At 39.1% G+C, this 18,467-nt stretch overlaps 2 protein-coding genes across 18 annotated transcripts in view; one reads left to right on the top strand and one right to left on the bottom strand.

Annotated features, from left to right (window-relative positions):
* dock7 (dedicator of cytokinesis 7) overlaps positions 1–18,467 on the top strand; it is a 92,493-nt gene that overhangs the window by 31,555 nt on the left and 42,471 nt on the right. For 12 of the 17 annotated variants that reach the window (XM_061684909.1, XM_061684908.1, XM_061684906.1 and 9 more), the window contains exons 15-23: positions 10,607–10,724; positions 10,828–10,898; positions 11,775–11,913; positions 12,156–12,257; positions 12,871–12,957; positions 14,021–14,252; positions 15,113–15,277; positions 15,451–15,471; positions 15,916–16,085. In XM_061684909.1, the coding sequence (XP_061540893.1) occupies positions 10,607–10,724; positions 10,828–10,898; positions 11,775–11,913; positions 12,156–12,257; positions 12,871–12,957; positions 14,021–14,252; positions 15,113–15,277; positions 15,451–15,471; positions 15,916–16,085 (1,105 nt within the window). The remainder of the gene's footprint in view (positions 1–10,606; positions 10,725–10,827; positions 10,899–11,774; positions 11,914–12,155; positions 12,258–12,870; positions 12,958–14,020; positions 14,253–15,112; positions 15,278–15,450; positions 15,472–15,915; positions 16,086–18,467) is intronic. The other 5 variants (XM_061684905.1, XM_061684903.1, XM_061684900.1 and 2 more) reach the window with 1 other exon arrangement.
* Positions 598–4,112, bottom strand: angptl3 (angiopoietin-like 3). Its single transcript, XM_061684756.1, has 7 exons — positions 3,401–4,112; positions 2,787–2,897; positions 2,591–2,702; positions 2,344–2,457; positions 2,103–2,198; positions 1,570–1,842; positions 598–1,485 (listed from the first exon to the last, which is right to left on the bottom strand). Exons 1-7 carry the CDS (start codon positions 3,926–3,928, stop codon positions 1,301–1,303), a joined length of 1,419 nt encoding a protein of 472 aa, XP_061540740.1. The 5' UTR covers positions 3,929–4,112; the 3' UTR covers positions 598–1,300.

Here is an 18,467-nt window from a genome sequence, read left to right as displayed (position 1 = left end):
GGAGACAGTGGCACTGAAGAGACAACAGGAAGCAGAGCTGGAGGTGATGAAAATGAAGATGTTGAGGTTCTCTCTAGGTGTGACCAGGTCGCATAGGATTAGAAATGAACTCATCAGAGGGACAGTCAAGGTTAGATGTTTTGCAGAAAGTCAGAGAGAGAGCATACTTTGATAGTTTGGACACGTCCAGAGGGGAGAGAGTGAGTATATTGGTAGAAGGATGATGACGATGGAGCTGCCATGCAAGAGAGCTAGAGGAAGACCAAAGAGGAGGTTGATGGATGTAGTGAGGGAAGACATGAGGGCAGTTGGTGTTAGAGAGGAGGATGCAGCAGATAGGAAAAGGATGACACGCTGTGACGACCCCTAACGGGAGAAGCCGAAAGGAAAAGACACAGCAGCTCTGGATCAGTGACACTAGCATAATAAACAATCCTGGTTTCACCAGCTTTACAACTGTGACTGATAATTAAAGTAGACTCAATCAACATGACTTATTTTGTTAATCCATTTCAGTATTTACAATAATGTAAACGTTAATATAATGCATTAATTATTTGCTATAACTGTTCTTAAAAACTCACATAGGAGAGTCATTGGATTTTCTTATTTAATGAACTTTTGGAACACTTGTATGGAACTTGATGAAACACATTTACAGAACATTTGTGTACAATGGACAGGAGTCAATGTGACCCAATAACAGGAGATACATAGCACTGTGTATTTTACCATATAACATACAGTAATAGCAGGTACATGATTTAAATACTTTACTGAGTAAAAAATGAAAACGAACAATGGGCAAAACAAAGCACATAGTCACTACAAAACCATATCAAATCCTAACTTTCACTTGCCTTTAATCCACTTGGAACATGCTAAAGTCAACTCGAACCTTCATGTTTACTGAAAAGATTTGCTGAGCAATGCTACATTTTTAATTGCTTTTCCATCAGTCCTTGTTGTTTTGTCTTCTACTGCATTATTGTAGTACTGTAGTCTGCATGGTTTAATCGCTCCATTCTGCTAGTGACTGATGTTGTGTAACGATAGTTCTAAAGCCCATCTTCTTCATACCTTTATGACCTTTATGGCATTGTTGCATCATTTCACCATGGCAGTATTTTGAGACTACTAGTTTTGTTTGGTGGGCGGTAACAGCCTCTACAAAAATGTTCTTTTACAACAAAAATGTAGTGTCATAGATTTGTGTATGTGTTATGTTGGGTGAGAGGTGTATATCAGTGTTTGATTAAAAATGCCAGTCGTGTTATCTGAGATGGCATGGATATCGGTTTCATTTGAAACCTTCAGCAGCTGTGGCTGGTCGTATGGAGAATTTAGTCATCTTGAGGGAATATGCTGACCCATTTCCAGGTTTCCAGTGAAGGCCCCTTCTTCTCCCAGAACGTCCTTTAGCTCTAACCCATAGATACCTTCCATTAAGGTTGTTTTCTCCACACCCAGTAAACCACCAACCACCTGAAAATAATTTGTACAAAGCACATTATTTTGGCTTAAATGTCTTGGACTTGTCTTTTTATTGTGTGGCTGATATTAGTATACCTGTGTAATTGCGTGCACAGTTAGAGGCTTGTGGATTGCCATTATTTTGGTTTTTGGTGGAGAATCTTACACTGGAACTGTTAGCCATGGCATCAACCAGGTCACTGGAGAAGTGGCTCAGATGGAGTGCATAGTACTCAGAGGGACCATCTAGTGAGAAGTGGTATTCAGCCCAGTGTTTATCCTCCTTCCAGTCCTCCAGATCAATTCTCAAGATGTATAATCCTTGTTGTGTAATGCTCTGGATCTTCTTCAGCCCCAACCAAAAGTCCTCTGCATACAACAGATGATTTTACTTAAGTTGGATCTCAAATGGACTTTTGGACATCTAACTAGATCAACAATGTAGTCTACTTGCATTTACTCTCAAATCCTCTTGCTATTATTTTTTATTTCCATTTATTTTTGCTTGTTTAGACACAAATTAAAACAAACACTTTCCAGTGTTTCCATTCTCATATTCACATTGGTATAGTCAAGGGAAAATAACTTTCAAAATATGTTGATTATATACGGTGTGAAGCAATACTTACTTTCCAGATCTCCAAAACCCTTCTCATACTTATCCCATGTCTGGTCAAAATCCACTGACCCATCAACCCTGCGTTGGATCACAGTTGAACCGCCATCTGTGGAATGCATGGGGAATATTTTTGCTGGTAATATTTTTAATTCCCGCAATCTGTCTGGATTGACACTGTTATGATGAATAGCAAATTTTGAAATACACTGATGAAAAATACTGTGATGCTCAGTTTAAACATTTTCACCCACCAGAACCCATTTCACAGTAAACACTGAAAGGCTCAGATTGTTTTGGCTCGATGATGTAGATTCCACTCCTGTTCTCTTTTCTTTCAAATAACTCACTGCAATCAATGGGCAAATCTGAAATGACCAAGATAATTCAGAGCAAGGCACAAACATTTTTTTTTAATGTCTTTTCATTTGATTTATTTCTTTTAAAATAAATCATACTTGTGACAGGAAATTTAATTGTAATATAATGTAAAAATGTTACCATTTTCATAGACATCAGATGTGTTTCTTATCTGATACTCAAACACATCTGGAGCTGTAGTCTCTGAATCCATTGTCTTATCAGCTGTGTTTTGCAAACTGTCATAGTTAAGCTGCAAGAGAAAACCATTGCATTCACTTTATTAAGCTTTGTTTTTACCCAACAATGATCCTGACCCCAAAAAACAGGTGTCTACCTTTTCCTCCATATTCTTAATTTTGATTTTTTGATGGTCAAGCTGCGCATGCTGCTCCTGCACAGCATTCAGTAGATTTGTGATTGTTTTCTCCTGAGTTTCAATCACCTCCTTGAAGTAACAATGAAAAACATTATCACCCTTTTTTCATGACATCAGCATTGTAATAGTATTTTATGGCCAAGCAATTTAAATACACAAGTAATCTCTAGGAGTTGTTGGTGGCTCTCCAGTCCTCAACATTGAATAATGTTCAGTTTAACATCTTTTAAGCAAAACATTTTAATCACACAAATGTGTAAAGACTGCTATGTTCTCGACTAGAGCAGCAGTGAGACTGTCATAACAAGGAGACAATGTCAATGGGTTGGGATAGGTTAAAGTTCTTGCTACAAGTCCAAGAATGTGCACTTGTACAATATGTATGTCAAGTACAGTATTGATTTGTTCAGAGTACACAGCTGCAAAAGCTATGTAGTTACGCAACACCTTTTTTTTTTTGACTGATCAGTGTAGGTAGCTGTTGCCACATTGCTCTATTTTGATCTGTACATGACCTGAATGTTTAAAAAAACACATTTTGGGAAAATTTGACAACCTTTGTTGCTGCTTACCTTGAGTGCTCTAATTTCTTTGAGTTGGTCAGCAGGGAGCATATGCTCTGACAGTCCCTTTAACCTCTCCTCAAGTCTTCCCACCTTGCTCTGCAGCTGTTCACGCCCCTGCACAATGTTATTAATCTTAGAATTGAATTCCAAAGACAGGTTCTTGATCTCCTCATTGTTTGTTTTCAATACACTGGTTGTCCTCTTCAGTTCTTCCTCTTCCTCCTTGATTTCTGATGTGACCACTACAAGCTGGTAAAATGACTTGTCAAAAATATTCAATTTTTGGAAGATATCATTAATTTGGTTCTTGGTCTTGTGGACAAACTCTCGTAAGCTCTGGCCCAGTTGAAGGAGGCCATTTGCAAGAAGGCGGACATCGTCTAGCATGGCAAACCGAGACTTTGCCTCTGTTGGACTTGGTGCTGTTGTAAGGCTTTCGGAAGGCACTGTGAGGATGTCATCTTGACCCAAGTTTTCCAGGGGAACAGCAGCATTGGAACTGGCTAGCAGCAGTAACAGGAAAAACTGCATCATTATTTCTGTTTCTAACCAGCTTTTTGACAGTACTTGCTCTCAATGTACTGGTAAGACCCTTTTCATTCTCTCTTGCAACCAGACTTCTAACATAAAATGTGAGAGCAGCATGCTGCCCTATGTTATATACTGCCTGCTCTACGGAGGAGGGGGCTTAGCTGCTCTTTAAACCCTTCCATTTTGCTGCTCACCTCCCCCTATATCCGCCTGGAGCCCTCCTCCTCCTGAACAAACAAATCACAGCAGTGACCAAATGACATACCTCCCCCCTCTTTCAACCTACTTAACTGCTATTTGCTCTTCATAACACACCGCTGGTTCTCCAGATGGGAGCTTTAGCTGATCAGCAAAAAGCCAGCAATGGTCAACACAGGTGTTTGATGGATAGCCTGTCTGATCATTCTGAAAATTAAGAACCACTCTCATCCATTACTCTGATTGATAATGTTATCTATAATTAAAGCTCTTGAGCTTGATTTAACCTCCTGCTGAGTCAGCCTAGCACTAGGCTCTCAAGTATAGCAGGGAGTGGCACCATCATTTGTGCCAGGATTAAGCAATAAGGAATAAGAGATGTTGAAGCGGTTGGACAGTGAAGACGCATCATTTTGATTTTATTGTGATCACTAGTCATTATAGTTTTTTTCATTTTTATATGGTGTACAATTTTTCCACCATCAGATATGTGAAAATGAAAGGACAAAAACACTTTTAAAACAAAACACTGAAATCTGCTTAGTTCCACTCTAAGTTTGGGCTTCAGTTATCTTTAGTCTCTCCTCATTTTCACTTCATCTCTGATGTGACCACCGAAAGCTGTAATATAAAATCTAGCCAAAAAGACTCAAGGTTTGGCTTTCAGGAAAAACAAAACAAAAACTAATGTAAAACTTAGTATGCATTTGTTTCCCTTTGAACTGTGTTATATTTGAGGCTTGTAGAATAAGAGCCACATTTTGATCATGGGAAGCTCTCCCATTTTAATTGAACTACTTTTTTCATGCAGCCACATGACAAACCATTAATTTATCAGAACAGAGACATTCCCATGCTTCTTTGGAAGTTGTGTTTCCAGCTGTGATCTCTGTGGAGTTATCCCCAACTGAATCAACTACGTCACTGTGGTTTATTGTCTGATCCTAGGTTACTTTGCATTTCCTATTCTCTTGCCCCTTCTGACATGCATTGTATTTATTCACTACGCAAACCACTATGGGTATTTTAATTACGTTCCCTTCAAAGCATTTGTTAACACTAAATTCAGCTTGTTTGTTGGGTTGATACAGTAATTTGCGCAAGACCGACACAGAACATTTAGGTCAATCACGATATTGATGCCATTTAGTACACAATGCAGGAACTGTATACAGATGCATCTCAATGAACTAGAATATCATGAAGTAGTTTATTTCAGTAGTTCTATGCAAAAAGCACAACTCATATATAGATTCACTACACACACAGTGAAATATTTCTTGTGATTTTGATGATTATAGCCTACAGCCCTAATCGTGGTGTAAACACACATGAATACGACACCCCCCTTTTGAGCTGCCTGCCTACGGCAACGCTAAACTAGTAAGGTCAAGGTGGTCAACGCATTCCATGTGTGTGGACGGCAAGAAAACCAAAACACCAAGGATTCCGGTACATTGCACTGCATATGGGTGCATGCAACGCTCTACAATCACAACAAGGGAACTGGAAATAACCTTTGCAGGTAAAAATATATTTTTGGGACTTTTAAAAAAATATATACAGTATTGATAGCACATGGGGTGGCACGGTGGATGACTGGTTAGGACATCACAGTTCTGAGACCAAATGTGGAGTTTGCATGTTCTCTTCGTGTCTGCGTGGGTTTTCTCCGGGTACTCCAGTTTCCTCCCACATTCCAAAAACATGCATTGTATGTTGATTGGAGACTCAAAATTGTCCAAAGGTGTGAATATGAGTGTGAATGGTTGTTTGTTTACACTATGTGCCCTGTGATTTGCTGGCGAGCAGTTCAGGGTGTACCCTGCTTCTCACCCAGAGTCAGCTGGAATAAGCTTCAGCACGCCTGCGACCCTAGTGAGGATTAGTGGTACAAAAAATGGATGGATGGATTATAGCACACGCTTTGGCGTTGACAAAAAAAATTAATCTCGTGGAAATTGGTTGTGAATTGAGTTTTTGACTTAATTTCAATATCCAACATAGGCATGTCGATTACCCAGGCTCCTACAGCGCTCTGGCTTATCTACTATTCATATCTGCTGGTGTAAAGATTTGTTTTAATGATTCGATTTGTATCTGGATTCGTGGTTGCTAATATGATTAAAGGATGATATTGGTTCATTTAGAACAGGGGTGCCCAAACCTTTTGGCCCCAAGATCTACTTTTCAAGCAGCCACCCTCCCGCGATCTAGCTTTTTTTTGGGGGGTGGGGGCTGCGACTATGTCTCCGGTTTGAGAGCGCAGAGCGCTACCAGTGAGCTAAAATTCTGGGCCGCCGACACAGCTCAGCACCAATGTATGTTGGTGTACCTTGCATCACCGCATGAGCCAATCTTGCACAACACAACATAATTAACAATGTAAATTTTTTTGTCATTGCCTGAGTTTACTCCGATGACTTGCACTGAAGTGACTCAGCCAGGGATGCGTAGTCAGTGTCGTATTTTCCATGCACAGTCCTAAAATGCCGCTCCACATGTCCGTTCTTTGGTAATGCAATGGCAGACTGGCAGATGAGGCATACGCATTTCGAAAATGTTATCGTGAAAAAATACTCCTCATCCCATTCCGTATGAAACTGGTAGGTTTTTGTCGTCTTACTTGGTCCAGCTCCCCCACTCATTTTTATACCCTTTCTTAAGTTTAAGAGAAAACACCGAGAGATACAAATTGGAGGTAACTCACTGACAAGCTTGTTAGTTTTGACACACTTGGCACCGTTGTTTGCGTTGTTTGCGCATGTGCGTGACCTAAGTGTCCAGAAAAAGTCCGATATCATCGCTTTATATATGTATATCAATCAAGCAACGGGATGGATGATAGGCTTTTTCTTTAATGTCACGCAATGTCATGCGATCTACCAATACTACATGCAGGGTCGTCTGGTCGATCGCGATCGACGCATTGAGCGCACCTGATTTAGAAGGATACATTTCCAAAATGATTCAGTGGTTTGGAATCGATTAAGTAACATTTTAGCCATAAATTTAACTTGCAACAATTAACTAAATACCTGGATACTTGACAGTGCATGTGACGTTTTCTAGATTCCTGTTGTTTCTTGTAAGGTAATCAGGAAAAAAATTAGAATTGTGGATATCATAAACAAGTAATCAAAATAAGTAGGTTTAGCAGCTATTTCTGATGTTGTTTTTCAACATAGAAATAACACAAATACAACATTGATGTAGAAAATAAAGCACAACCAACAACCAGGTTAAATGAGAAGTTGTTGAACCTGCTACTATTATTTTAATAATCAAACAGCAGTGCACTAATCATTAACAAAAGATCAAGTGGAACCAACTGTTCTTCAATGAATCTACAGATTTTTCTTTTAAATGAACTTGTCAACATCACTAGAAACTCGCTCTGCTAGTACACTTGTGCGGGCAATACACAGGCACTGTTTAGCAAGGAGTTGGCCAGAGTTTTTTAACCAGTTGTGGAGGATAAGATATTTTGGGTTTGTGTTGACATGTAGCCTGAAGCCCCTTAATGACTGAAAAGTGGCTGTACTTGTGCTCTGCTGCTGCTGTTCTGAAAGTCATGAATGTGCCCCACACTAACACAATGGCGTTGTAATCTTTGAGGCATTAATTTGCAGTGAAAACGTTTTGTTTGTTTTGTTTTGTTTTTCAGAATCAGAATCAGAATCAGAATCATCTTTATTTGCCAAGTATGTCCAAAACACACAAGGAATTTGTCTCCGGTAGTTGGAGCCGCTCTAGTACAACAAACAGTCAATTTACAGAACACTTTGGGGACATAAAGACATTGACAAAAAACAATTGTGCAAAAAGATGCAGAGATGCAGATTTTTTCCCTGCTGCTGCTGCTGCTGCAGCGGGAACACAGCAAGTGCCTGGACGGTTGTCCAATGGTGCCTTAGCAGATGGTTGGCAAAACAGTGAGCGGCTTATTTAGAACATCTCCTTTTTTGCAAAGGGCAAACTTTCCACACACTGGACCATAACGCTGGTTTAATAATTTCTCACTCGCTGGCTTTTCATCTGCCATCCAGCATGCTATATTTTGTTGTCTGCTGGCATGTGGCGATGATGTTCAAGACAGGCTGACTGAATCGCAATACGTTTAACGTCTTTATCAATAAAAGTGCTATAAGGATTACACACATCCAGTAAAGTCTGCCATGCTGAAATCCAAGGTGTTATTTCCTAGCATTGATACAATCAATTGATTTCATTTTAAAACGATCTTGTATCTACAGTATGCGTTCCTCGTCTGGAAGGCCAACTTGCCGAACACAGTGTAGTTGGATCGTAGGCATAAAAATCGATACATTGATGTAGTAGATTAATCGGTACATCCCTAACAACCAACAAAAACCTCAATTCACCATCTCAAAAAAAAAAATTAAAAAAAATACATACATAAGACCCAATTAATCAATTATGATAAAGTTTATTCATATGCAATCAATACTTGGTTGGAGCTTCTTTTGCATGAGTTACTGCATCAATACGATGTGGCATGGAGGCAATAGGCCTCTGGCATTGCTGACATATTATGGAAGCCTAGGTTGCTCTAACAGCAGCCTTAAGCTTGTCTGCATTATTGGGTTCGGTGTCTTTCGGCTTCCTCTTGGAGAAAACCGAAAGATTGCCTAATAGGTTCTGGTGTTGTCAATTTGCTCAAGCACAGTAATGGTTATTTAACCAGCTTTTGTTTTTGGAACAGTGGGAGCAGGTTCAAAGTACTGTTGGTGCTGAAAATCAGCATTTCCATCATTAATTAAGCATAAAGTGCTCTAAAATTTACTGGTAAACAGCTGCGTTGACTTTAGACTTCAAAAAACACAATAGATCAACATCAGATGATATGGCACCCCAACTACCGCTGACCGTGGAAACACTTGATTTCTCGGAACTTGTATTGTGTGTCTCGCCACTCTTCCTCCAGCATATGGGTCCTTGATTCCCAAATGTAGTGCATTTCTTTTTCACGTATCACTGAGCAATAGTCCAGTTATATTTCTCCTTAGCCCAGGTAAGTGTTTCATGTTCAGGAATGCCTTGACACTGGGAATGTAACACAAATTCCTTGATTCGTCTGCGAATGGTGGTTCTTGATGCACTGTCCCCAGCATCAGGCCACTCCTTGTGAAGTTCTCCCAAATTCTAAAATGGGTTATGTTTTACAATCCTCTCAAGGCTGCAGTTATCCGTGTTGTTTGTGCATCTTTTTATACAACACTTTTTCCTTCCACTCAACTATATATTAATATGCTTGGATACAGAACTGTGAGAACAGCCAGCTTCATGAGCAATAATAATAATAATAATGCATATCACTGATATAGCGCTTTTAAAGGCACTCAAATATGCATTAAAATTGCATTTCATTCACTCCATAGTTACACCCTGGTGGTGGTAAGACCCTTATCTCCCTGGCCTGGAGACTAGTTGGTGACCTGATGGCAACTTGATTCTCTGCTGGTTATTGAGACGTCTCTGTGACATCTCCTGGAGCTTCGTGGAGACTAGCCGAGTCACCAAGTACTCACAGTGAAATCAAACCTTTTTGGCGACTCCCCTATATGCTCACTATGAAGAAAAACCTTAACATGTAGCTTAATCTTAATCTAATCTTTGGTCTCCCGGGTCCCGGAGTCTGCACGACTCATCAGTTTCTGAAGTCTCACCGATGTCTCTGCCAGTGAGAGCCCTTAAGCTACTTGTGTAGCCACAGCTGCCCTCGGGCTGTTTGACAGAACCATGGCTGCCATTCTGTGCCTCCAGCCCCTCCGACCACCAACAAACATCCAGTCACATTCATTCATAGGGAATGTGGGTAAAGTGTTTTGCCCATGGACACAACGATATCATGCGCTCAGGCGGTGATACGAACCGGTGACCCTCTGGTTGGAGGGTGTACACTAAGGCTATGTTCACACTGCAGGTTAATTCAGTTTTTTTTTATGCCCAATGTGACAACTCCAATTTTCTTCGTACCCGACCCAGGCCTCTTTCGACCCAGGCCTGTAAATCGGATATGCATCAGATTCAAGTGCAGTATGATCGCACAACTTGTGCTCAATGTAGTATGCCATGTCAATTAGATTATGTTAATCTCAATATAGTCTGCAAACAATATTTTTTTTTGTTCTTCCGGCTGTATAAAAAAAAAAGGTATGATGTACAATATGAGTGTTGAGATGTTTATTTTTGATTAAGATAGTCTTCTCAAATGTTTAATCTTAGACATTATGTCAAAATAATTCTACTGTTCCAAGGACTTTGTAAGAGTAAGGTAAACGGTTCTGTTTGATGCCCTTATTTGTAACTCCTGTACATTTGTATGGTGGAAATTTCACTTGAGTATTTATTCTGCTGTTTGTTTTCAAGAAAATAGTGATCCCAAACAAATATGTGACTTTATGTGACACATATAATGTCCTCTGTTTTCTCAGTATTTTGTCTGTGCACATTTTGTAGAAATCTGCTGTATGTGAACCCCCAGAGTCTCAACTTTGCCAATCGCCAAGGCTCAGCCCGCAACATTACAGTGAAAGTGCAATTCATGAATGGAGAAGATCCAAATAATGCTATGCAGGTATGCTAAAATGAAACAGTTGCTTGCTATGCTTATGTTTTAGATTTTTATCATCGATCTATGTAGGTAATGCAGCTCTTTAAACACCTCACTGAATCCCCAGGTGATATTTGGGAAGTCGAGCTGTGCTGATTTCTACAAAGAGGCTTATACTTCTGTAGTCTACCACAATCGGTAAGAGTGTTTGCCACATTATTACACAAAGATAGAATAGACTCAGTTATGAAGTGTTTTGTCTCTTATCCATGTTTACTTTTAGTTTTTATCATTTATTTAATGTTTTTTTGTATTGTATCTTCAATGTGATACATGACATTTTCAGAGTATTTCCAAATAAATCCTGATAGACAAGGTATTTTTCATTCATGATTGCTGTTTTTGCAGTTTTTTTCTTTTTTCTTTTTTCTTTTAATTTTAATTTATTTTCTTAGTGTTTTCTGATGTATTTCTTTTTCCTATTCTTATTATTTTTGCTCAGATGAAGAACTGATTAGAATTGTATTCATATCCAAATAAATGTAGGACTTTCCAATATCAGAAACAGTCAACCTGAGTAAAGGTGTGGATTCTAGTGGCTTTTCTCTGTATATACGGTGCATCAAACCTGAATGCTCGCCCTTGTAAGAAACTAGTCACCCTGTGAAACTTTTTGAAGCGAGTTTAGTCATGTGCTTGTGCTTGATCTGTGTTGTTTATTTTTGGATATTTGCCAGCAGACAAATGTCCCTCCCGCGGGACTATAAAAAATTTGTTCAATTCCACTGTGTTACATCATTAAGTTATTTTTGGTTCACTTGACTTTCCTATTTTCCTCAGTCTCTTGTTATAAGCAGACTGAGTTTGAAATAATGACAAATAATTTGCATTTCATTAACAATACACATTTCTAAAATTTTAATATTCAGCAACAGATAGGTCTCCTTGTCAAGAATCAAAATTTCTAGAATCAAACCAAAAGTCCTCTGATGATTTATCAGCGTTTTGATGGATTTTAAGATGTTTAGTTAATTAGAGACACGTTTCAAACAAAACACTGATTCCTTTGATCAGATCCCCTGACTTTCACGATGAGATCAAGATCAAGCTTCCTGCCTCCCTATCGGACCACCACCACATTCTCTTTACTTTCTACCACGTCAGCTGCCAGCAGAAGCAGAACACATTACTGGAGACCCCTGTGGGATACACGGTAGGTAACAATAGGATTGTAAAGATAACCCCACGGCGGGGTGGGCGTAAGAAATAATCTTGTGTTGTGCAGGCTAAACAGACAAACTGACAAGAGTGGATTCAATTTCACATATTTGGGTTAATCATACACATTGATGTAAAGCAAGTAACTGTAAGTGTATATTTGAAGCTGTTGTATGCTGTAGCACCATGCGTTTTATTAACTAATAGTCGTCATATATTTAAATTTTTCTTCTCCAGTGGATTCCCATGTTGCAGAATGGACGTTTGCGGACAGGACACTTCTGTCTTCCTGTGTCTCTGGAAAAACCACCACAGTCATACTCTGTACTTTCACCAGATGTAAGACAGTATTTAAGCAGTTGTTCATTTTAATTATAAATATTTCTTTTATATAATGAATAATGTATGTCACAGTGAATGAGTGGTTAGCTCATCCGCCACACAGTTCTGAAGGAGCTCTGGCCTTCTTGTGTGATGTTTGAATGTTGTACCTGTGCTTTTAGTGGTTTTCTCTAGGTACTCTGGCTTCCTCTCACGGTTCAAAAACATGCATGGTAGGTTCATTGAAAACTCTAAATTGCCCATATGTGTGAATGTGAGTGTGAATTATTTTTCTGTATATACTGTATGTACCCCGCTATTGGCTGGCGACCAGTTCAAGGTGTACGACGCCTCTCGCCTGAAGTCAGCCGTGATAGGCTCCAGCTCACCTGGGACCCTAATGATGATAAGCAGTACTGTATAGAAAATGGATGGATGGAATGATGTAGGTTTGGTGGAGATTAACCCAGAATATATTAAGTACTTATAGATGCATCTTCTTCATTGCTATTTACTGAATATTGAATGTTTTGTGACCTATTCTACAGGTTCGTTAGAAATAAACAGAAGCACTTTAGTATACAGTACATAAGGAGACAAACTCTAAATAAGGTATTATTTTTGACATCAGGTTCCTCTCCCAGGGATGAAGTGGGTGGACAACCATCGTGGGGTATTCAATCTGGAGGTGGTTGCCGTTTCAACTATCCATACACAGGTAATCTATACATTTAGCCGATAGCCATCACATCTCTTCTCCACTCCCATCAATGTTTGTGTGTGTCTCACCACAAGTCAGTTTTTTGGTCTAGCTGCATCATCTACGATGGCTATGGGCTCATCAGTGGGAAAACGTAGAATAGTTTGCTCAAAAACTGCTTCTTCTTTTTCTGATTAGGCTTGTTGTATTGCACCTGTACTATATTATTCACTGCGAGTTGCTACAAGTTAGCATAGATTATTTTCCCTTTTAGGAGCAGCACCAAGATACCGAATTAGACTTTGTAGATTACTGTGTTGCCTGTTGTATGTGAAGTGGACACATTGCCAAACACATTGCCCCCACCCGCACTGCATCTACAATTTAACCGAGCAATCAATTGAGTGGTGCTTATTGGAGGCTAAGCCTGTTAGCTAATGCTAATCCATAAATCCAGAAAAAGTCTGTGCAGCTCTGCTTGCTTTATGGCTTTGACATGATAGCGTTTACTGTTTACGTACTTCTGGAGGCTGGAACATCTTTTGAACGTGGCTGTGGAACTTCGGCCATTCTAGCTGGTCATGTCATTGGCTGAGAAACTCAATGTGGGGGTGCTTATTATGTTTGCAAAACGGTTTGCTGATAGACATTTCAGAAATAGGCAGATAAAAGGTTTACTTGGTTGTTTAATTTCACACAGAGACCAATTATTTGTATTGAAGCCATTAAAAAGTACATTTCCAGAATGTCCCCCTTTAACTTTCCCCTAGTCTGGTATTGTAGCATATATTTTCAGTCCTCAATATACAATATGTGAAACATAACAGTGTCTAAATTACTTTTCCAAGAGGCCACTGTCACACACAAAAAACAATACAGAAAACAAACAAATAACACAGTTATTTAACACAGTTGAAGGCAAAGTCCAACTGCATTTATTGCTTCTGCTACGTAAATAATATCTAATTGAGATATGCATATCTCAATTGGATGTATTCCTGTATGTTTCTTTTCCGTGTTTTCTTCTTTCAGTCCTTTTCTACCTTGTCTGGTTCAGGTATACCTTGTTCTCATTCTCTAGGATCAGTACTTGGATAGGTTCTTTGCATTGGTGCATGCGCTGGATGAGCACATGTTCCCAGTCCGTATAGGAGACATGAGAATCATGGAAAACAACCTGGAAACTGAACTGAAGTCCAGCATAGCAGCGCTGAACTCTTCCCAGCTGGAGCCAGTCGTTCGATTCCTTCACCTTCTACTTGACAAGTTGGTGTTACTTGTGGTCCGACCTCCAGTTATTGCTGGACAAATTGGTATGCTACTGCTTGATTTAGCACTGAATAAAGATGTAAATAGTGATTATGAATTGACATAGTAGAGTACACATTGATACTTAATGCTTGTGAATTTTGTGCCCCCCTGCTTTATCTTGTGCATGTTTTGTTCAGTCAGTTTACATTTTAATGTAGATATAATTATATATCAGGTTAGCAAGGGAAAAGTGATTTTAATCAGGTACATTTATCAAGAACATGCCCTGTTTTAGAAGCAGATTGTTTCAAGAATGACACCTCACAAATGCTTGAAAATAATTGAAATGTTTAAATACAAAATAATCTTAATCAATGATACAAAAATACATTTATAATCTCAATGATTCATATATGATTGTGATTATCCTATTCATGTTGGAGTACCCAAGATTTAGCATTTTTTTCCCCCCCATGAGCACGCTGAGTTTATTTAAATTAGTTACAAGAGGAAGACAGTGCAGCTGTGGCTAAAGCGGTCTGTCTATAGAATGTGTCAAATCTTTAATGGACGGAATGCACCAATACACCATAGCGCTTGTACTGTTTCTTACCTCAAGACTTGTTCAATCACACATAAAATTCCTCATCACTTGAAAACTTCAGTCAGTTGTTTTTAGGAGAAAGCAAACATTTATGGAGAAAAAAAATACTCATCTAATATTTCACAATTCATCAGTCAGGTCAATCCAAGTATTTATTATACTTTTATTTATTACTACTCAAAAGTGTCTCTTAAGATGATGTGAGGGATTTGTTGACAGATATCAGTGATGTAGTAAGAGAGGATTACTTCACTCTTGTGTAATGTATCAGTTACTTTGAAATCAAGTTTTGTCTCAACCTGTTTGTGCGCTTTTTAGTGAATCTTGGTCAGGCATCGTTTGAGGTTATCGCAGCCATTGTAAACCGTCTCCATAAGTACTTGGACACCAGCCAGGACATGCATGGCCGCAACAGCCTGCTTTCTTCATACATCCACTATGTCTTCCGGTTGCCCAGCACAGACCCCAACTCGCCTTCGCCAGGTATTTCATGATACACTCTTTTAACCTTCAGTCTTCTTATTTTCTGGTCGTTGTTTACCTCATCTGTGTCTTTGTTTGAACATCTGTCATATTTTTCTTCTTTTACATTTTACTTTTTGCAACTGTTTTCTTTCTCCTCCCACATCAATTTTGCTCCTGTTTTCCAACTAAAGACATACAATCATCCTTAACAGGTACTGTATCTATGACAGTTTTATAGATATTGAAGTTGTTTCGCAATCAGTAAGAATGTTTTCATTTCTTCATTACTACTTAGATTTAGTGGCATCTACTGGCTGTTATGCAAATTACATCAATTAGCTACCAATTGCTCAATAATCAAATACTCCTTCTATCACACCTGTCTTGAGGGGCGAAGGTGCAATTCCTGATAATTTCTTGTTTTTGCATATAAATGAAAACTTTTTGTATAGTTGAAGTTATCAGATACCAAATACCATTGTTATTTTGCAGCATTATTTTAGATATGACTTACTGTCAAGAGACTCAAAAACATGTAACCATTAACCAATGGCATGAGTTCACGTTTGGGTCATTGGCTATATAATATTGATAGTAGTAGTGACACCCTTTGTACCCCAGTTATTATATGTCCGTTTCTTTATGTGTTGTTCCAGGCCCCGGAGGGCTAGGAGGTTCTGTTCACTATGCCACCATGGCTCGATCAGCTGTGCGACCAGCCAGTCTTAACCTAAACCGATCTCGTAGCCTTAGCAACAGTAACCCCGACATCTCTGGTACGCCCACCTCTCCTGATGATGAGGTTCGCTCCATCATCGGCAGCAAGGTAAGCTCTTCAAACCTTAGAATGTTTTCAGTTAGGGTGCAAATAAAAACACATTTTTAGTTTGCTGTGCACATAATGCCATTGCACTGTCTGGCTGCCATGTTCCCACTGCACGTGCTTAATCTGATTTAAATACATATTTACCAGCACTGACTGACATCTTAATGTACCATTGACTTTGTCCTGTATTTTAAAATGGGTTATATTAGGTGATTGCACTGATTCTGTAGTTTTTAACCCACATCAAGGCACCTGTCTTACATGCGCAGAGTGACCCTGAGGTCATTTTATCAGCATGTACACAAGATATAGTGTGTAAACATAAGTTTGGACATCTTATCTCTCTCTAACTGCTGTAACAGCAGCCTGACATGAGGGAATGCACTATTTTTTTTGCATTGACTTTAGATTGTGAAAGGCAGACAAAATGTTGACTCCGAGTGCACATTTTGATGGTCCTACATCTTAAGGATTTTGGGGGAGCTAATATTCCTATTATTATTTCACATACTGTATGCTTAGATGTATTCAGTCCCAAATTAATTTGACTTGTGCATGAGTGATGTATTGTGATTCTCTTGCAATTGTGAATCAGAATCAGAATCATCTTTATTTGCCAAGTATGTCCAAAAAACACAAGGAATCTGTCTCGGGTAGTTGGAGCCGCTCTAGTACAACAGTCAGTCAATTTCCAGAACACTTTGGAGACATAAAGACGTTGACAAAAAATAATTGTGCAAAAAGATGCAGAGTCCTCTAGCACTTAGAGCAGTTCGAATGACTAATATTGCAATAGTCCGGTGCAATGACCATTGTGCAAAGGGCGCTGAGACTTCAAGGAGTGTATGCGGTTTAAAGTGAAGAACTTACAATAGATGTTTCATGTGCTGATGATACTTTACCTACTCTTACTTATGCCCAACTGGTTATTCTGGGAGAGAGGAAGAACTTTTAAAAACAATAGTGTTCAAAAACAGAAATCGGAAAAAAATAATTTTCTCTTTTTACTTAACTGATAGCTGATCTTTTGGGCCCTCCATCTACCAATCCTGACCTCTGAACCTCTTTAACCTGTGATTCCTTCCCTCCTCCTTCCCCCATGCTGCTCGCTTATTGCCTTGCTTCCTGCCTGCCTTGTGTCCTTTGACCTTGGCACTCCTAGGGCTTAGACCGGTCCAACTCGTGGGTACACACCATGGGCTGTAAGAGTGCCCCTTGGGGATCCAGCCCTGGGTCTGCTCCAGAAACCATGCAGGTGGTTTTATGAATGCCCTGTCCTCCGCTTTGCTTCACGTTTAAAATAACTCACCATACTCACTCACTCGGAAGAATACTGACATATTTGGAGTTTTGGTGTTATATGTGTACAGTACTTTGATAGTTGGGCCTTGAAAAAAAATAAAAACAAATTATTTGTCTTGTCATGATCATATGCATGTTATAATGGTATCAGTAATTCTTATAATTCTTCTAGTGACATGACATCAACTGGGAAAAAAATTCTGTTGTTGCTCCACATATACTGTAATTTCTCATGTATAATGAGCACATTTTCACCCCCAAAATCTTCAAACGTAAAATGACAAATTTGTAAATTTTACAAAAGCTATCAATTAGTTTTAAATCTTGTGATCTATTAGTTGTTACTTCCATTTAGTTTCACATTTAAAATTTTCGAATTCATCTACTCCTATATTGTGTGTAAGTATTGAGGCTGTGATCCACTCAAGTGTTTAGTTTTGAGACTGTGGCTTTACGGAGGTATTTTCCACCTCCCACATGGGTATTGACAAGTCAGCTGACTTGCACAATGTACTGAAAGCTGGAGAGGTCATGTGCCCGGGAAACAAATACACTTTGTGCAAGATAATTAAAAAATAGTTAAGACATAACAAAAGCTGCAGAGAACAGATAAGAAGCTCTATTAACATTCACATTATTACAACTATTTATGGTATTAGGGGATTAATTGACATAAAACAGCATTTTAACTATACTACACTGGGAAATGTGATCGCAAGCTGCCATGTTTTAATGAAGACGTCGTCGTTGTCAGAGGATGTTCCAGCGTGCCTCGCGCGGTTGTGTAGTTGTTAAAATGCTGTTTTAAGTTATTTAGTCCCCTAATCCAATAAATAGTTGTAATAACGTAAATTTTAATGGATTTTATGTGTGGTTATTCTCTCTCTGCAACTTTATTTGTGTCTTAACTTTTTTTCTAATCATCTTGCACCAGGAGTGAACATGTTATCCAGGCACATGACCCATTTAGCTGTCAGTACATTGTGCAAACCGGCTGTCGTGCCAGTGGTCATGTGGGAGGTGGACAATACCTCCGCAAAGCTGCAGTGTCAAAACTAAACACTTGGGTCTGTCACAGTA

This window comes from Phycodurus eques, chromosome 8 (genome assembly GCF_024500275.1).
Source record: "Phycodurus eques isolate BA_2022a chromosome 8, UOR_Pequ_1.1, whole genome shotgun sequence".
Taxonomy (NCBI): Eukaryota; Metazoa; Chordata; class Actinopteri; order Syngnathiformes; family Syngnathidae; genus Phycodurus; species Phycodurus eques.
This window is presented reverse-complemented; position numbering and strand designations above follow the sequence as displayed.